Source organism: Xenopus laevis, chromosome 5L, assembly GCF_017654675.1.
Source record: "Xenopus laevis strain J_2021 chromosome 5L, Xenopus_laevis_v10.1, whole genome shotgun sequence".
NCBI classification, from domain to species: domain Eukaryota; kingdom Metazoa; phylum Chordata; class Amphibia; order Anura; family Pipidae; genus Xenopus; species Xenopus laevis.
In genome coordinates this window covers 44,667,437-44,688,485 of record NC_054379.1, presented here as the reverse complement: position 1 = coordinate 44,688,485, position 21,049 = coordinate 44,667,437, and the positions used below count along the sequence as shown (strand labels likewise).

General features: G+C 37.0%; 1 protein-coding gene across 1 annotated transcript in view; it reads left to right on the top strand.

Annotated features, from left to right (window-relative positions):
* The window catches only part of fndc1.L (fibronectin type III domain containing 1 L homeolog), a 109,358-nt gene that overhangs the window by 51,969 nt on the left and 36,340 nt on the right, over nt 1-21,049 (top strand). The window contains exons 6-9 of the mRNA XM_041562712.1: nt 1,536-1,643; nt 4,679-4,867; nt 7,443-10,541; nt 20,040-20,146. Coding sequence (XP_041418646.1) covers nt 1,536-1,643; nt 4,679-4,867; nt 7,443-10,541; nt 20,040-20,146 — 3,503 coding nt within the window. The remainder of the gene's footprint in view (nt 1-1,535; nt 1,644-4,678; nt 4,868-7,442; nt 10,542-20,039; nt 20,147-21,049) is intronic.

Below are 21,049 nucleotides of genomic sequence, written 5' to 3'. Positions count from 1 at the left end.
GACAGCATTTTATAGCATCTCCAATTTTGTCCCCTTTTGTCCTTTTCATTTGTCTAAAGCAAATATTATAATAAGTAATAAATGTTTAATCTAATGTTGCTGTGAAATGGATTTATTCACTGTGATATTCTATGGAGATGCTGCTAAATTCCCATTGTTCTGTGCCATGTTCCAATGACTTCTTCATGAGCTCCCAAATGAAACATGTACCATAAACTAGCATTACAGCATGTTCTAGTTTCCAAGAGGACATGACTTGAGTGTGGGATCTTTTTTCTTTATTAGCTGGGTGTATGGCCAGACAAAGTCAGTTTAACATAGCAGAAACCAAGCAAAACATCAGTATGAACAATCACTTCTACTTGCTTATTGCTTCTAGAGTGGAATAAGTTGTAAGAAAATTAGACTGTTGTTTCCCTTTATCATACCTCCCAACTGTCCCGTTTTTTGCCGGACAGTCACGATTTTGACAGCTCAACCCATGGTCCTGGATTGTCACTGAAAAGTCTTGCTATTTGATCTCCTGCACTAACAGCCAGGAAAAGATGCAAAGTTTCTAAAACTTAATTAAATAAGAGGCTTTTGGCAGAGAGCCCAGAATATGTGGCAGCTACACTTAGATACGTTTGTAACAATTTAAGATAAGCAAAGATACAATTGTAACTACTTAAGATTAGCTGGTCTCTTGGGGAAACTGTGACTTGCAGCTTAAAGGGCAATACACTGCAATAACACATAAAACCTGATATGTTCAAACTTTCCATAGCCTGTCAAATTTTGTAAAATGGTTGTGGTATTTGGGGGTGTGGCCATAAAATGGGCATAGTACAAAACATTTTAATTTTATCCCTCTTTCTAGTTTCAGAATGTTGGGAGGTATGCTTTATATGTGGAATTAAATATATATAGGGAATTAAAATATCCAGCGCAACTGAAAACTTGTGACTTTCTGTATGTAAACATTGTAGTTTGGAAAATATGTTACATGGTCTGAGTAGTGCAGTATTTTATATATTGAACTGAGTGCACCAGTCTAAAGGTTTAGCAGCTATATAACAGTAATGATCACAGGCCTATAAAGTTGTCACAGGAGCTCAACATCTTGTAATTTGTTAGGGGTGTCAGTGACTCTGCACATGCTCAGTGTGCTTTGGCATTAGCATTATGCACAGGCTACCCTAGGATTTAGCCTAGGGCCCAATGTGATCAGCTTTTCTTTTAATAGTCTGTCTATTGTCTAGGTTTTTGGATCAGTGATTAAGTGAAATGAAATTAGTAGTGATTTATAATGCCCCATGACCACTGTATACCAGTTCTGAATTTAGCAAATAGGAAATATAACTATTAGCAAATAGTAGTATAACTGCTTTCAGAATTAGATAATTAAGTGTTTTTGTGATTACCTTTCAACATTTTAGTATTAGGCAGTTTATTTTATTTCTACCGATTTTATTAATTTCAAATTGTTCCCAAGAAAATTGATTTATTAATGGCCATCATTAACATTCCCTTTTTTTCTAAAAAAAAAAAAAAAGCTCCAACAAGTGCCCCTGAAAACTTTGATGTGGAGCCCATAAAGGGCAAAGGAACAGCTGTAATGGCAAAATGGGATGACCTGGATGATGCCAATGGCAGGATTAAAGGTAAAGATATTAGTAAGATTTCAAACTGTATGTCATTTTCCATCACATTTATTATCCTCTCATACTCTGGAGGAGAAATGAACATAGAACAAACAATGGAAGGTATTATAGCATTGCTAAAAATACTTCTTTTAAATGGTTCACTTTTGCTTTTGTTTCCAATAATATCAACTTATTACTGTAGATTTCCTACTACAGTATTAATAGAGTATGGTGAAACGATCAACATATGGGAAACAAGAGAATGGAAAAGAATAATAAACAAATTAAAAACAATAGGGAAATTACTGCTGATCAATAGTGATGAGCAAAATAATTTGCGAAACGGCGGAAAAAACTTGTGAAACGGCAAAAATTTGCGAAACACATTGAAGTCAATGTAAATAATTTTAACGTGCAAAATTTTTATGCGATGATGTATGTACAGGTCAGAGTGCAAAGCCATGAACACATCTACATTATGACCCTTTTCCTGTGCCCAGTTCTAGACTGTATACTGTAGAAGTGTCTGGTTTATTTGTATCTTAAGACAGTTATCCAGGTGCTCTCTCATGTATGGCACAGGCCAGGCCCTGCCATTCCAAGTACACAGAGTTCCAAACAGCCCCCTACCAGCCCACTATATGGTAACTTTCTATTGAACCATACAGCAGCCCCTCTGGCATTTGCCAGAACCCACAGATTGCCAGTCCAGGCCTGGCACAGGCAGTAGACTGGAAACATGGACAATATTATGTTTAAGTCACTATTAGAGGACTGTATTAATTCACTTTTTATGATAATCTCTCCACAAATAAGTGGTTGACCAAATATGTGACTGAAAAATTAGGTCAACATCAACAATATCACCAATATCATGCTGGACCTGCCTGCATATACGATATGTAATGCTTAACTTTAGTTCATCCCTACTACAAAGAGGCAGTATAAAATGCAGGGTAGACATTTTCTACAGGACTAGTTTTAGGGCAGGGTAGAACCAGTAGTTCCCTGGGCCCCTTGGGTAAAAACTAGGCGGATTATTTAACCAGTATGTGCTATATCCAAAGACATTTTGTATGAGCTTACAAAGCTTGTACAAATACAAAGTGATCCTTTTTTCCCTTTTCTCTTTTTCCCTTTTGACAAATCACTTTGTATTTTACATATTACAATTTAACATTTTGTATTCTATAATTAAGATAACCTTTGTAACCTGGGAGGTGTGTCTTTCTCACTGGATTCTGGGATTTGTAGTTTTTCCTCAACTCCACCCACTCATTTCCCATTGGCCATTTCTCTTTTAAATTCTGTGTGTGTATTGTTGAACATTTAGCCTATGAGTAAGTGTCCTTGGTAGACACGAAACGCGTCAGGCCTGTTTCTTAGTTATGGAAAATAAATGTAAGCTTTTTTAACTGTTTTACAACCTGACTCCGGCTTCACTATTTCGTGGGTTCAGGCTTGTGCCAGCCTCTTTTGAAGTTTCCCCTTGGGTAAAACCAAATATAGAAATTAAACATTATATTATGTAACAGTTTATATGTTTATCATTAAATGCTAAGGATTTCCATCATGAAGCCCTGCAGCGATTGTGCTTGTGCAACAATCGACTTCCCCCAAGACCAGGAGCGCTGCAGGTTCTGATATTTTATATGAAAAAGAATATTCCCAACAAATGTAACATGCAGCATTTTCTCCAGCTGTTGTTAAAATATAATTTAATAGTTCATAATTTAAATATAAAAACTCACATAATCCTCCTGAAAGACAGGCACTGGAAGCTGTAGTCCAACAAGCAATGGAGAAAAGCAGGCTAGAAAACCCTCAATTATCTCATTTTTCTTGACAGATTGGGGTCCACAAATTTAGGGGCCTTCCTTCTCTAGCTCCAGCCCAGTTTAGAGATAATCTGTTTCAATAGCTTGATTTAAACTATTTAAACTGTAAGTGATTTAGCCTTATGTCTAACAGCTTGGTAATAACTATGATAGTGTTTGTCATTTTGTAAATTACATCTTGAACATCTGTAATGTATTTACAATTTCGGTGCATTGCACAGACACCTTGCTAAAAGGCAATCCCTAAGCTTACATATGCAATAGAATTCTCCAATGATAATCATCCCTTCATCCCTACCAGCAGTAAGTCAGTCATCTCATCATTATGTAAACTTCAGGTTAGATATAGTCCTCAAAGCATTTAAAAATTGCAAATGCATTTGGCAACCTTTGTATGAATCCAAGAAGAAATATGTTAGGTGTATGCACACAGTGTTGGCCTGGCCCACCAGCATACTAGGAAAACTCCTGGTGGGCCCAGGTGTCAGTGGGCCCTCATTCTGCTAAACATTTGGCATATTTAATGGATATTCCCTATTTCTATTTGAAAAAAGAGGCTAAATAGATGTAATAATAGATAAGAGTATTATAGTATGTAAAGAAAAGAGACTATGAGAATTGAGGTTGAGTGAGGAGAGAAAGAATAATAGTACTGAGAGTGGGCCCCTGGTCTACGGTTTTTGGGTGGGCCCCTGGTGTCCCAGTCCGACACTGTATGCAGAGGAAGCAAGATTCTCATTGGTATATCTTTTTTTGCACCAAGTGGTCTGCTGCTCCTGAAGAGCAGAGAAAAAGGTTTAATTGTGAATTGTTGCTTTAATAACCCATTGCAATGATTGCCGGACTAAAGCTCCCAAAAATATGCTGGAAAATGTTGGGAATTGCAGTCCAGCAATAACTGGATGAAGCAACAGCCATGGAAGGTATATGTCCTTTTTAATAGCAAAAAAAGGGGGAAAAAAAGCACACTCATTCGAAGCATACATTCACTTTTCCAGTACTATTAATTCTCAGGCAATATTCCACTAGCACAGCAAGATTTTAAGAGCAGGGAAATCAACCAAAAGGAATTGTGATTTATGATTTTGCAGTTGTGGCATGAAAGAAGTTTTCCCAGCCAAAAATCTCACAGCTTTTGAATTGGTTTTCACTGACTATGTGTTATGTGTTTTGAGCATGGACAGATACTCATCTATTTTTAAAAATTCATTTTAGAATACATCATCTCATATACTCCTGCACTCAAACCATTTGGAGGCAAATCCTTGTCCTACTCTGGAAGAACTTCTTCGACCATAATTGAAGGCCTGCACCCTGGGGAACGTTACATTTTTAAAATACGAGCAGCGAACAGGAGAGGGCAGGGCCCACAGTCTAAAGCTGTTACAGTCATTATGCCAATAGGTAAGATTATTTCATAGTCTGCTTTCACTGTTACTTTCTGCTAATTTTTAACTCATTATTTTTCATCTCATGGAAATAATCTATTCAAAATTCTGTACCATTTCTGAAATAACCAAATGACTCCTCACTATTGCCCTCTGAGCATTGTGTCTCTGTTCATGAAGGTTTTGTGGCAGATTTAGTTGTTTTGAGAGTTCGTTCTAATACAAAAGCAAAGGGAGCACACTCCAACATATCTGAACTGTCAAACACAATCTGACTTCAATTCCTGCACGAAGAGAGGAAAAATTGGGGGAACAGCGAAGAGTACTTTGATCACTTTAGAAATAGTACAGAATATTTAAATGATTATATTGACAAAGTTTCCCTGAGATGAAGCCGATATTGAATTTTAAGTTTCAATACTCGATTTTTCACAAAAGAAATTGCTTAAATATCATTAGCTTCTGTTTGATGAGAACTGGTACATGCTTAACTGAAATGACTTTGTTAATAATGCATTGCACAGGTATGGGACCCTTTATTTGGAAACCAATTACAGATATTGGATTTGTTATCTGGAAACCCATTATCCAGAAACCTCTAAATTACATGAAGGCCATCTCCCATAGACTCCATTCAAACAATTAAAAATGTTTAAAAATGATTTCCTTTTTTTCTTTGTAGTAACAAAACAGTACCTTGTACGTGATCCCAAATAAGATATTATTAAATCCCTACTGAAGGTAAAAAAATTGTATTTGGTTTATTTAATGTTTAAATAATTTTTTTGTAGACAAAGTATGGTGATCTAAATTACATACAGACCCCTTATCTGGAAAACCCCAGGTCCTGAGCATTCTGGATAACAAGTTGTATAATGAAATCTCAGGAGACCACCAATGCTACTTTCCATTGGGTGTTGTAATATCATGCAGCACAAAATCAAAAAAACGATTTTTCTAAATGTTTTAATAGTTTCAGTAGGTTGCACATATGTGCTACTAATTACAGAAAGACCTCTTATCTGGTGGTGCACGTGTACACCTGCCTGTGAATGTGTGCTAGTGGCCAAGTTTAGGATGGGGGGATGGGTAGGCAATCAAGACCTTAGAAACCATATGGCTGCTCAACATAAAGGAAAATAAAGGACAAAACACAAAAATAAACAATGAAGATCAATTGCAAATTGTCTCAGACATACTAAAAAATTATTTAAAGGTGAACAACTCCTTTTAATTATGTACTACTGCAACCAAAGTTCTTTGTAAATGCTTATATAGTCTGTTAACCACTGACTAGGCCTACATTCAACAAACTTTGTCTTTCCTGGTGCCATTAAGAAGAGTGAATACAATATACAGAATCCTGACATGTTTAACAATTTTGTTGTTAACAAAAAGTTGTCGATATACTGGCTCCCTTCCTTTGGCTTGGCCCACCTTAAAACAATTGGCAATAGATAAAATTTCCCATCACCCTGATTATCTAGTGGCACCAGATCTTTACTCAAATCCTGGAAAATGTGGAGCCCATGCCCAGGGCAACTGTCCCAACACTTAGGGGCAGATATATCAAGGCTCGGATTTCAAGTTTATGGGAATTTCCAAAAACTCCCATAAACTCAAAATTCAAAAAAAAAATGGGCAATCAAAATTTATTAAAAAATTAGAATTTTTAAATTCGGTGAATAGGATCGTCCTGCAAACGCGAATTGAATTCGAATCTAATTTGATTCGAGTTTTTTTCACAAAAAAAAATTTCAGTTCAAAAGTCCACCAAACAAGTTCAAATTGATTGTAGGAGGTCCCACATAGGCTAAACACCAATTTGGCAGGTTTTAGATTGACGAATAGTTGACTTTGAATTCTACTTACATATTTAGCCTAATTTTGTCGATCAGCAATTTAGGGAGATACGCAGAAAGACCATTGTTTTATCCCCAAACAACTATGTAACTATGTATATAACTATTGCATGAGATAAATGAATATCATGCAGTCAGTTCATTTGAACCCACTGTTTCATAACATATTTTAATGACAAACCAACAAACTTTCCAGAAAGCCATAAAATACATTAGTTTACTGAAGTACAGACAGTTTTATACCAAATACATTTTGTTTTGTTTTTTTATAATGATAAGAAAAGCAGGTAATTTCTGTTCCATGGCCTGCAACTGCGCATATTAAGACACAGAATGGACCCTTTTGTAATTCAAAATTTCCATTAGAAATAATTAATTTATAAGTCAGTTGATTTACAATTTGGCTGTCCAACATCACCATTGTGGCCACTATTAGTAATAACAAAATATTTGGTCTTATTTTAGTATTCTTTATAAGAAACATGAATGAAAACAATAGAATGAAAAACAATGAAACAATAGAATGAAAAACAATAACAAATAAAAGCCGAAAAGGTACGCTTATTGAATTTATCTGGGCCTTCATTAACAGAGGCATACAAACTGAAAAATATATTATAAACACAATATTCTAGAAACAAGGTATATTATGTGCTTCATATAAGTACATGTACAACAAAGAACAACCTTTATGTATTATAGTAATTGTATGTCACCCTTTCTTTCTAGCCAGCACTGCATCCAAAACTCTATATCCTCCATCTCAAAGAAAGCATGTTGAAAAACTTGAAGAAAAACAAGAGAAAGATTCATTATCAACTTCAGAAGAGACACTTAACTTAAAGTCTAATTTTAAAACTGATACAGATTCTGATTCTAATGCTAAAACATCACACACAATTGTTAACAAAAACCCTCTAGAATCCAGCAAGAAAACTGTCGATGAGGAATCCAGTCCTCAATCAACTGAAATCACTGAGGATACTAACCTTACAACCCCAAAGCCAAAATTTGCACCCATTCCTCCAAGGAGGCGGGTTGTGATAAAGAGACCTGTTAACTCTGGCATAAACAATGGAAGGAGACCCATAAGAAAAAATCCTACACAAGTAGAGCAAAAAAAGCCAGAGAATAAACTTGTTTCTCCCACACTTTCTGTAGATGAAGACAATGAAACCAATGAACCAGAACTAGATGAGTCAGACAAATATTCCCTTTCTGAAAGAAATCCTCTATCTAAGGTAATTGAAAATATTCCTAATGAAAGCAAAGAAGAAGAAGACCACCCGCTTCCAGATTTTAATGATTCAAAGAATGTAGTGACCAACATTTCTCCATTAGATTCTAGTTCTAAAAAGATTGAATCAAGTAGCCATGGGAACATAGATGATGGTGAACCTGGTTTAGATATAAGCAAATACATGCCAGAACCCCCCTCTGCTAGTGCCCCTAAAAAAGAATCAACCTATACAAACCACAGAAAGCCCTTGAGTAGGTTTCCAATTAGTCAAGGAAATAGCAGATCTTCCTCAAATTCAGTTAGAATTCCAATACGAAACCAACCTAATCCTTCTTCTAAATTGCCAAGTGTGCCTAAAGTAGAGAAAGAAACTAGTGAAACTGAAGAAAAACCAAAAGTAATTTCTTCTCAAAAAACAGTTCCTCATTTAAAACCCCAACGACAACCATCTGTAAACAAAGGCAAAGAACCAGGTCCTCATATTACTCACCATTCTAGAAATCCTGATGTTGATATTAATGGTGAAGCAACGGATATAGAAGAAATAAACAAATATTCAGATTTTAGAGAACATGGATCCTCAAAATTCCCTGTACAGAAATCTTCTAAAATACATACCAGTTCAAAGTTGAGTTCATCTTCTGATACTAAACCAATTTCATCTGATAAAGATTCTGATCATGCAAATACAGAAGAGACAGGGAAAGAAAAGGAAGTCTCTCAGCACAAAAAGTTAAAGACAGCAGTTAGCAATACTGCAAAACACATTTCTATAAATACTCCTATTCCTACTACCATCTCAACCACCATGATTTCTACTACAACCACCTATTCTACAGTTAAACCTCAAACTACAAGTAAATCATACAAACCAAATATAAGAGACTTCAACAAATACACTGCAGAAAAAACCCAAACAGATTCAGTGCCATCTTTCAGTGGAAAGTCTGCATTATCAATATTAGAGTATTACAGAAGAAGGAGCTCCAAAGTAAAGTCAAATGTTGGCACTAGAGTTACATATAGGAACAACATAAAGGTTCAGGATAGCACAAGTACTATTGTGCCAACTACAACTATGTCAACAACAGAAACTGTTGCAACAACATTAACCTCAAAATATTTAGAAGAAGATACTAAAGAGGAAAAGGGAAAATACAACTTAGTGCCTTCAAGACCAACAGTAAATATTAAAACAGATCACCAGTCTCTTAATGAACTTGAACTTAATTTAAGGGTATCTTCCACTCCCCAGACACTTAGTAAAGTTGGTGAAAAGTCCTCTTCGCCAGCTCTGATCAGCACAAAGCAAACAAATAATTTGCCATCAAAAACCAATATTGTACAACCCAAATATAAAAAAATAATTGCACCTAAAATCCCTGTCAGGGACAGCAAAAAGATCTCTACTAGTTCAATCCCGAGCCAGAAATTTCCTAAAGAAAATTTGTTGCCCCATGATCGGAAGTCACTTACATCTAACAAGAAGAGTAATATTTCATCAGACACTTCCAGCCTAGAAAAAACAGAGAAAATACCTGACAATTCTATGAGTACATCTGATTCCATATCTCCTTCATCATCAAGCATTCCTTCTAGGACAGGTTCTGCCTTGCCTTTTCCAGATCGAAAATCCAATAACTTGGAATCTAAGAATAAAGAAGGAATATATCAAGGGAAAGATGAGGCCATCATGCCTTCTGTAGAATCATATTCTTACTTACCATCCAACAGAAATATTGATATTAGAAAAACATCCCTGGGTAGACCCTACAAGAACCTTACAAATCCACATTCATTATCAAAGCAATACGAAATTCCAGAAGTTGAAACAAATAAAGATACTAAAAACAAGCCAAAATCTGTTGCCTCTTCTCCTTTATCCAAGACATTGCCTGGTACAAAGCAAAGAATAGGTTACAAAGTACCTATAAGAGTGGAAGGTGTGAGAAAGATCAATAAACCCAACATTTCACCTTCAATAGAAAGGGACGAGACAACGCATATTTCACCATCTCTAGCGAAAGGAAAAAATGATGATGATTTTCACAAAGCATCTATTAAAACTCAGCCAACAGCAAAAGAGGAAAGCCCTACTTCATCTTTAAGTTCACATTCACCTTCATTACCTTCTTCTGGAATACTTACAAGTAGAAACATTAATAGGAATGATTATGAAAAGAATAACTTTAGGGACTCCTCTTTTTCTCAAGTACAGTCTACAAAACTAGAAGACGAAGAAAGCTTAAGTGCCCCTTCAACATTAAAAGACATTCATCAAAAGTCATCAGGAGCTTCCTCTAATTCTAAATATTCTATTGTGCAAAGAAAAACAAGCAGTACAACTACAGTTATGCCCACCACAAGTCACTCACATATCTCAACCAGAACCTCTCCATATAGACTAATCCCTTCATTTCCTAGAAGACCAAGTTTTGGAAGACCATTATTATCTACAACTACACCTCCACGAACAACTACTCTTGGGCGTACGGTTTCTCCTACCAGTTCATTACGCCAAAGGATTATAAATTCAAGACTTCGCTCGCCATTACGAAGACAATTTGGAAGACCACTTTATAGGCAAGGTAATGATATACTTTTCTGAAAATCTCTATTAGTATTATATGTCTTGAAGTTTTTGCTTATAGATTAGACTGCAGATTTTTTTATACATTATATTTTGTTACATCAATGTTTTCGAGTCTGGTCATATCTGTGTAGATAATGTTGAATACTGTCCACTTACACTGTACACTTACTGCCTGCAGTTATGTTATAAAAATCATTGCCATAATTTGGCAAAACAAAATTGCATTTTTGATGGACGCAGCAAATTCAGTATTGAGTTCAGGATTTTACACTTTATGCAGGAATCACATACTTCGAAGTGCTCAGTCAAAATTAATCCAAAAATCCTTGTTACTTTTAACCACTGGACAAACTTGCAGCAGAGATTACATAAAATAGTAATGGTTTTCAAAGCACTTTGGTGGCATATTTTCACTTTCAAAATGATTCAGCTTTTGTGCGAACAAATTTGCCTTTGTGGGAATTTAATATAGCTTTTGCGAACACAGAAACTGTTTAGCGACCACTTCCGACAGGGAAAGAAGGTTTGCGAATTTGATAGTTGGCTCCAGTGCGCAGTGAATGTAATAAAACTGAAAAAGTTGTTATGTTTGATACAAAAGATAATGACACCTTCAAGCAATTCGTAAAAGTGGGCAGTGCGCAAGTAAAATTCGCAATGCAATAACAATTTACGGAAGAATGTTGCGAAATGCAAATTTTTATTCTGATTTGTGCAAATTTTTTGCTCTTTGCGACTTTTATTACATTCCCCCATTTATGACTAATCTAAAAAAACAACATGGTGGAAACTGTATCATCTGAACAAACAAAATTATGTTGTGATTAGTAAAACAATCTGAACTGTCTGTGTATAATGTTAAAAGATTAAAACAAAAATGGACAATGCTCCAATTTTGATGCTTTAGAGAGGGGGGTCTTATTTGCCACTGTATGCAAAGCCTGGTTTACAGGGGCAGTTAATTATATGAAACCAAAATCCCAGCTACTTTAAATTAGATCAAGGTGTGGCATGTTTTTGTGTAAGGCAAAGTAGTAACCTAGCTTATTATTATACTTATTATATTATTTTATATCAAATTAAATTTTTTTATAGTGACATCTTATTTTTATACGTTACAATAAAAGTTATACTACTATACTACACTGCAATAAATAGACCAGCATAATATGACTTAAAAAAATTATTTAAAATTGTAGGTCATCTATGAGGGCTTCTTTCTTCTTTGTCGTACAATTTTCCTAATATTTCTGATCCTGCTTGGCAGTATACCCAGAATGCCATGGGGCAATCAATTACAAATAATGCTGTAAGAAACTCTTGTTGTGAATTCATTGGTAACTAGAAGGTGTTGCCATTTTATCGAGTATTTTTGTAGTTGGCTGCATTCCAAGAAGATGTGTATTAAAGTCCACATGTTTCACTTTCATCTCCAGCAAAGATTGCTTGAATTAAGTCATATTGCTTCATTATTATTGAAGTGTAATACCATACTGTGAGCATCTTATAGTTATCTTACAAGATTTTGCAGATTCTAGGGCCTGTGTTTCATTTGTAATTTATGTTTAATTTCTGCTTCTGAGAATTGGATTTTCATTGCTCTTTATTTATTAATGACATAGTGCCTGAGGAGAATATAATTAGCTTAAAGGGCACCTGTTGGGCTAAAATGTTAAGGTGTGGACTAATAGAACCAGCACTCTGGTTGAGGGTCACAGTAGTTTTTTTCAAAATATTGCCCCCAAAACAGCACTAGGACACTCAGGGCCAGTTTTCCTCCGAGGGCGCCCAGAGGCCAACGTCCTTTGGTGTCCCCTCCCTCCTTTAGGATTGCACGAATGCGCATCCTTTTTCTACCGGAATGTTAAGTGCTGAGCTCTTAGCCAGAATCAGACGAATGACCATACGGCTGGGCCGCATGCTGCCCCTTACTTTATGCCACGCTAGGCCCAGACCTTTCTGGCCTTGCCGCAAATCCGGGCCTGAGGACACTCGCAGAGGGAGTTCCCCGTACGAGCATCAATTTTGGGTCATACGCATGCGCCTAATGAGCGAGTGCCGCAATCTGCTTAACTCAATCTGCTAGACAATCGGGAGGGAGTTCCCGGTTCAAGCATCAATGTTGGGGCATGTGCCTAATGAGCGAGTGCCGCAATCTGCTCATTATGCGCATGCGTGTGATGTCAGAAGCGAATTTGCAAAATCGCTTTGATTGACATGGCCGCTCGCACTGGGAGCTCCCTCCCGGTGTGAGTGTCCTAGCGCTGGTGGGGGACAATGTTTTGAAAAAAAACTACTATTACCTCCAATAGGAGTGCTGGGTCTATTACCCACACCTTTGGTTGGGGATAAGATTTTAGCTCAACGGGTACCCTTTAAATTTGTGTTTTGTGATTTGAGATGGGTCATAAAGCTGTTGTTGATATGTGAGTAATTCAGAAGCCTGTTTATCATTCTGCCTTTGTAAATGGTAGGGATGCACCAAATCCACTATTTCGGATTCGGCCAAACCCCCAAATCCTTCGCGAAAGATTCGGGCGAATACCGAACGGAACCCTAATTTGCATATGATAATTAGGGGTGGGAAGGGGAAAACATTTTTTAATTCCTCGTTTTGTGTCAAAAAGTCACACGATTTCCCTCCTGCCCCTAATTTGCATATGTATATGGGCAGAAGGATTTGGCCGAATCCTGCTGAAAAAGGCCAAATCCTGGCCTAATCCTGAACAGAATCCTGGATTGGCCCCATTGCATCCCTAGTAAATGGTCCCATGCATTGAGGGCATATACATTTGAGATATCACCCCCCTTACATTTAAATTTTTTTCTGGAGTGAATAAAAGAGGAGGAACTTTAGAATTTATGGGTCATTTGTTTTGTTATCCACAGTAAATAGACATGTGGTATATGAAACCCAAGATTTAGATGCTCACTATAAGCCTTAAAGTCTAGTAAGGTGGTTCTTCCTGATGATTTGGATCGTGTAAGAATCTATATTTTTATTCTTCAGGATTTGTTTTTTCAGATGAATCTATTAGTCATAGCATTACATTTGCAGAAAAAAATATGAGGTGGATCAAGAGGGAGTGCCTTAACTAATACTACTGTGGAGTTACTCCATTTACTTTTAGGGTATTGACCAAGAAAGGGTATTAACAGTCCAATATGTCAAGTTGTGTTTCATTTCAACTAGTGAATCATTGTATGGTCTGGTATGCAAGTCATTATTCCTAGATATATGTAGTATAGGTAAATCAAAAAAAAAATATGCATCCAAGAGGGGGGTAACTTGAAGATGGAAGTATACAGGAAACCCACTCATATGGATCAATATCTGTTGTTTGATTCCCACCATCCGCTGGAACACAAACTGGGTGTCATTAAAACTGTGCACCACAGGGCGGAAGTTGTGGCAACTGATACAGAGTCCAAAGACAAAGAGCAAAAACATCTTAGAGGAGCTTTGAAAGCATGTGGCTACCCAGACTGGGCCTTTGTCTATACAGCAGCAACCAAGCCCAACGGGAACACCAATAGAAATAACCGCCCGGAGACACATAGTAGGCGAAACATAGTCATCCCATATGTAGCTGGAGTGTCTGAGAAACTCAGGAGGATTTTTAACAAACACCACATCCCTGTGTTTTTCAAACCTATCAACACACTGAGACAAAATCTGGTACACCCAAAGGATCCAACCCCTAAAGAAAAAAACAAAGCAATGTGGTATATGGAGTCCAGTGTAGCGAGGAGTGCACAGATCTATACATTGGGGAGACAAAACAACTGCTCACCAAGTGAATGGCTCAGCATAGGAGGGCGAACTCTACAGGGCAAAACTCAGCTGTCTTTCTATACTTAAAAGACAAGGGACACTCCTTTGAAGATAGCAAAGTCCAAATATTGGATAAAGAAGACCGCTGGTTTGAACGAGGAGTGAAAGAGGCGATTCATGTCAAGGTGGAGAAACCATCCCTGAACAGAGGTGGGGCCTTCGACACCACCTGTCTGCTACATACAATGCTGTTCTAACATCTGTACCCTGCCGTTTTCCGAACACTTCACACATCCATTCTTTCTAGGAGTTGCATGACACATTGGATAATCCTATCACAGTAACTACACAGAATCAACACCTCTGTGAATTTCTTCAGATGTCACATCTTTGAAGAGTTACAATGCCATTGTGATTGGATTAGTGGAAGAGTTTATATGACGAGAATTTCCCACACCAGTCAGTTGAACTGAAGAAGCTGCTCGGATGAGTAGTGAAACGTCTTCATTGATTACTCAGCAAGTCCAGTTGTTTTTAGATTTACCTATACTAGATATACCATGACCTGGATGATTGAAAATCTTCATAGTCATATTCCTAGATATGTTACTGTAACATAGTAGCATAGTAAGCAAGGTTCAAAAAAAGACACATGTCCATCAAGTTCAACCTTTTAGTTTTTTTTTCTTTTAATCTGCCTAACTACCAGTTGATCCAGAGGAAGGCAAAAAAAACCCAAACATCTGAAGCCTCTCCAATTTGTCTCAGAGGGGGAAAAAATTCCTTCCTGACTCCAAAATCAGACTAGTCCCTGGATCAACTTGTACTATGAGCTATCTTCCACAACCCTGTATTCTCTCACTCGCTAAAAAGCCATCCAACCCCTTCTTAAAGCTATCTAATGTATCAGCCTGTACAACCGATTCAGGGAGAGAATTCCACATTTTCACAGCTCTCACTGTAAAAAACCCCTTCCGAATATTTAGGCGGAACCTCTTTTCTTCTAATCGGAATGGGTGACCTCGTGTCAGCTGGAAAGACCTACTGGTAAATAAAGCATTAGAGAGGTTATTATATGATCCCCTTATATATTTATACATAGTTATCATATCACCCCTTAAGCGCCTCTTCTCCAGCGTGAACATCCCCAATTTGGCCAGTCTTTCCTCATAGCTAAGATTTCCCATAACTTTTACCAGCTTAGTTGCCCTTCTCTGTACCCTCTCTAATACAATAGTGTCCTGTTTGAGTGATGGAGACCAAAACTGTATGGCATATTCTAGATAGGGCCTTACAAGTGCTCTATACAGTGGAAGAATGACCCCCTCCACCCATGACTCTATGCCCCTTTTAATACAGCTCAAGACCTTATTTACCCTTAATGCTGCTGACTGGCATTGCTTGCTACAGTCAAGTTTATCATCTACAAGGACTCCAAGGTCCTTTTCCATAATGGATTTGCCTAGTGCATTCCCGTTAAGGGTATACATGGCTTGGATATTTTTACATCCCAGGTGCATGACTTTACATTTATCAACATTGAATCTCATTTGCCACTTAGCTGCCCAGATTGCCAGTTTGTCAAGTTCGTGTTGCAAGGATGCCACATCCTTGATGGAATTAATTGGGCTGGATAGTTTTGTGTCATCTGCAAACACTGATACATTACTTAAAATAACTTCCCCTAAGTCATTAATGAACAAGTTAAATAAAAGTGGACCCAAGACTGAGCCCTGAGGGATCCCACTAAGAACCTTAGTAGAGAATGTAACATTTACAACCTCCCTCTGTACCCAATCCTGTAGCCAGTTTCCTATCCATGTGGCAACAACTTCATTAAGCCCAACAGACCTCAGTTTAGAAAGCAGTCGTTTGTGGGGCACAGTATCAAACTCTTTGGCAAAATCCAAATAGATCACATCTACTGCCCCCCCCAGCTGTCCAGCATCTTACATACCTAATCAATCAAATTTGTTTGACATGACTGATCCTTCACAAAGCAATGCTGATTGTTGCTCATAATGCCATTCACTAGGACAACATTTTGAACATGATCCCTTAACAAGCCTTCAAATAATTTTCCCACCACAATAATTTTCCCAATTTACTGGCCTATAATTGCCAGGCTGAGATCGTAATCCCTTTTTAAATATTGGAATAACATCAGCTTTTCTCCAATCCATAGGCACCATACCAGATGACAGTGAATCTGAGAAAACGTGAAATAGGGGCTGGTCTAAAACTGAACTAAGCTCTCTTAGAACCCGGGGGTGTATGCCATCAGGCCCTGGAGCCTTGTACACATTCATTTTTATTAAAGCTTTATGAATCATATCCTGAGTCAACCACTGACTAGATTGAGCTGAGCCATTAGTGCAGCTATAAAGTGAGCCTGGGAACTCAGACTCCTCTATTGTATGCACTGAAGAAAAGAACTGATTTAGCACATTTGCCTTTAATGGAGCACTCTCAACCTGCATCTTTTTACTATTAATATATTTAAAAAAACTTTTTAGGGTTAGTTTTCACCTCCACTTCAATTAACTCTTCATTTCCTTTCTTTGCCTTCTGGATTGCTGATTTACAACATTTATTACAGTATTTATATTCATTAAATGCAGCTTCTGTCCCAACAGATTTGTAGTTTTTAAATGCCTTTCCCTTCTTTCCTTTTAACTTTTATACTTCTGTATTAAGCTACATAGGATGATTCTTAGAGCTTCTACATTTACTCCTTAAGGGAATAAATTGAGAACAGTAAGGATTTAATATCATTTTAAATGACAACCATTTCTGTTCTGTGTTTTAACTGAAAACTTAATGCCCCAATCAATACCCTGTAGGGCAGCCCTCAAGGCACTTAAATTAGCTTTTCCAAAATTCATGGTTTTTGTTGCCCCAGTATATATTTGTTTTTTGCACCAGACATTAAATGATATAACATTATGGTCACTATTACCCTGGGGTTCAATGACTTGCACATTTGGGTCATTTGAGATCACTAGATCCAGAATAACATTTTTCTGGTAGGCACCTCAACAACCTGTGCCATAAAATTGTCATGCAATAAGTTTATAAACTTGTTCCCATTAACTGATCTGTCAGTACTGTTGCTCCAGTCAATATCTGGGTAATTAAAATCCCCCATTATCATTACTTTACAAACTAGCAGCCTTTTCTATTTGCATCAGGAGCTTAGCCTCCTCCTCGTCACTTACATTAGGGGGTCTATAGCATACGCCTACAATTAATTTGCTGGACTCTTTACAATTGGTGAAGAACTCCCCCATAAGACTTCTGCCCCCTCATTTTCTAACATAACCTCCTCCTTTATATAAGCTTTTAAATCCTGCCTAACAAACAGACATACCCCTCCTCCTTTTCTATTGCCTCTGTCACCCATAGTCTACATATAAGGAAATTTAGCACTTTATTTAAGTACTTCTTTCATTATTTGAAGAACAGTACATTATTATGAAATTGCTAATGACACTGTATATATATTTATTTAAGTACATGTGGGCCCAGTCCATATTTAATGGAAGCATTTGAAGATGAATTCCCACATCGCCTTTTCAAATGTCTTTTGGGTATCAGTCAACAGAGAGAGGGTGTGTTTCTAGGTTTTCGGCTTGGTATATTAGATTTATTAGCTTAACAAGATTTTTTCTAGCTTCTGTATGAATGATAAACTTAGCCTGATCTTGGTGGATAATGTTTGGAAGGCCTATTTGTAATGTACTCGTCAATCAGGAACCTTGAAGGCAGCTGGTACACCCAGACGCACAAAGAAGATTCCGGTGTTCACTGACGCCCTTTTGGGGCCCTGGCTTTCTGCTGTGGAACCAACAAGGACTTGGTGCGTTTGGTAGTAGAAAGTCCGTTAAAAAGGTACGGGCAAGGATCAAGCAAATCATAGTCACAAAACAGGCAAAGGGTCGAGGCAGGTAGCAGAAATCGAAGTCAAGAACAGTAATGATTTTAGACGGCACGACGCTCGCGACAAACATGAACAAACTTGCGCACGACCGGAACACGTGACAGTGCCGGAAGCACGCACCTGCGCCCAGAAGCTGGGCAGAGACGCGCCGGGAAGTAAGAGAATGGAGAAATCTCCCGGTGCGTCTTACACTATTTTTATTCATTATGCTATTATTTTGTATAGGGAATTGTTTATCAAATATATGGATCTCTAGCTACTGGGCAGAAATGGACATTTTCATAGGTCACTTTTTACCTGCCTTATCATTCTGTGGCTGTGCAAATAATTAGCACAATTATTGATCCATGCTAGTGAAACACCTATATCCTTTAATAAAAGATATAGTATATCTGGTGTGAGACATATGAAAAGGCAGTATTACTTTTATATATTAACACAGTAATTTAAGTGACGTAGGCACTAACTGGTGAATACAAATCGGTCTGCATTATTTCTAATATACTAATGCTGTCCAGCTGTAGCCTGTGGGCCAGATGTCTCCCTGCAAATGATATTTGTAGCCACCAGCATTCTTAGATCTTCCACATACTCCGCATTAAGGAGCCTATTTAAAAAACTTCAATTTTTTTCTGGTCTAGTTTTTAAAGGGGAACAACTTGAATTTTTATGGGGAAAAACTCAAATTTTTCCAAATATAAAATACTCAGTATCCAAATTGGAAAATACTCCATCTAAAACCAAATTAGAAAATACTCCATCTAAAACCTGTTGAAGTCAATGGCAGATGTCCCTTTTACAATTTGAAGATGTTTCTTGACATCTTGATCTGCACTAGTTTTCACACAATAATTGAAAAAGTCTAGGTTTTTCATACGATTCCAGCATAAAATTAGAAAAAGAGTTACGGTTTGAATTGTCGCAAGATTTTGTAGAGACTTTTCCCGTACCAATTTTTTCGAGCGGATTTCTTGATAAATGAGGTAAATTTGTGGATGGGCGTTAGGTCAACTTTGTTTTAATAAGAAAATGGGAAACATTTTAGTTATAGGGGGTTACTTATCAAAGGTCAAATTTTAGAATTTTTGTACCTTGAATGAAATCAAATGAACTCAAAATTTGAATGATTTCTAATTTAAGAAAAAACTCGAATGGAAAAAACCTGATCAAGTTTTTCAACTAGAAAAAACTCGAATCGCTCAAATTGATTGAGTTCTCGGAAAAACCCTTCGAAAAAACTCGAACATCGTGAAGACTATTAACATCTTCAAATGGTTTATAAGAACCTGTGGCATTGACTCCTACATGACTTTGACAGGTTTTAGATGGTGTATTTTGGATTCGAGCTACAGTGTTTGCATGGATGGGGTATAATAAATCTCAAAAAAAGTTTTTTTTTTTTAACCTGAAAATTTGATTTTTGACCAAATAACCTTGAAAACTTGAATTTTCGTGGAAAACACAATTCAAACCTTAATAAATAACCCCCTTAGTGTTTCTTGACCATACAGTATATTGTATTTGATATTCAGGCAAGTGACCCCAGCAGGTGGGTGAACCTCTCCACGGATAAAACAAGGGTTACTCACGTCATGCAAAAAAATCATGGGGGCATAGCAAGTCTTCCATGGCCCCACCTACCTGTAGATCCGTGGGGGGGGCATAGATGCGGGGTCTGTTTCCTCTGTAGTTAAGACACTGATTCAGGCCACTACATGCAAACACTTAGACACACTATTCATTCCTTCATTCAACAGCAATGTTTATGCATTATACAGGTAACAATGGAAGACCAAATCTATCACCAAGAGTGGACTCTAATGGGAATGTTCCATCTGCTACTAATGGACAGAAGATAATCCATGGCCCTCAAGGAACAAAGTGGGTAGGGCAACTTTCTTTACAAATTTCAAGCAGTGCTGATATTTTATGTATTCATGGAATTTTGTCAAGAGCATTACTCAAATTAAGTAATTTGTTGGGGAGGCAACAAGGTACTAGAACTCTATAATATAATTTAAAGAATGAATGGATTTATTGTATTCCTTGGCTTAATCAATATTTTTCATTTAAGTTTAAGATAACATAGCATAACTGTAGGATAAACCCCCCCCCATCCTTTGGTTTATCTTGGCCATCTTTGATGATCAAGTTTATAATCTCTGATGATCAAGTCTATAAGTGACAAGGCAAGAAACTTCTTCATTAAGTTCGCCTTCAAATTAACTTTCAGTATGATGTAGACAGTGATATTCTGGATATTTACAATTGTTCTTAATTTTTTATTTTGATGGTTTTTGAATTATTTAGCTCCTTGCTTAGCAGAATTATTTTTTCAAAAATCTATCAAACAACTCCAAATCGATTGTAGGAGGTCCACCATAGGCTAAAATGCCAATTCGGCAGGTTGTAGATGGCGAATAGTCGAATTTGAATTCTTAAAGGGATACTACATGATAAAATTCAAATTTTTTATTTTTTTTAAACTCAAATTGAATTTGGACTATTCCCTAGTCAAATTACACTAAAATAAACTTGAAATTAGAATTTAAAAATTCTAATTTTTAATTCGACCCTTGATAAATCTGCCCCTTAATGTTGTCGCTTAGAAAGCTAGAATTTCTTTAAACAGAGCTGAACAAATTAACAGCCTGTTCATAGCTGGATTGCTTACCATGACTATGTACTATATTCATAACATATTAAGATTCCCTTTATGCTGAATTCTGGACAGTATAATTTTAGCAGTTGTCACAAACCTTTTGGCTATTGGGCAGTCATAACGAAA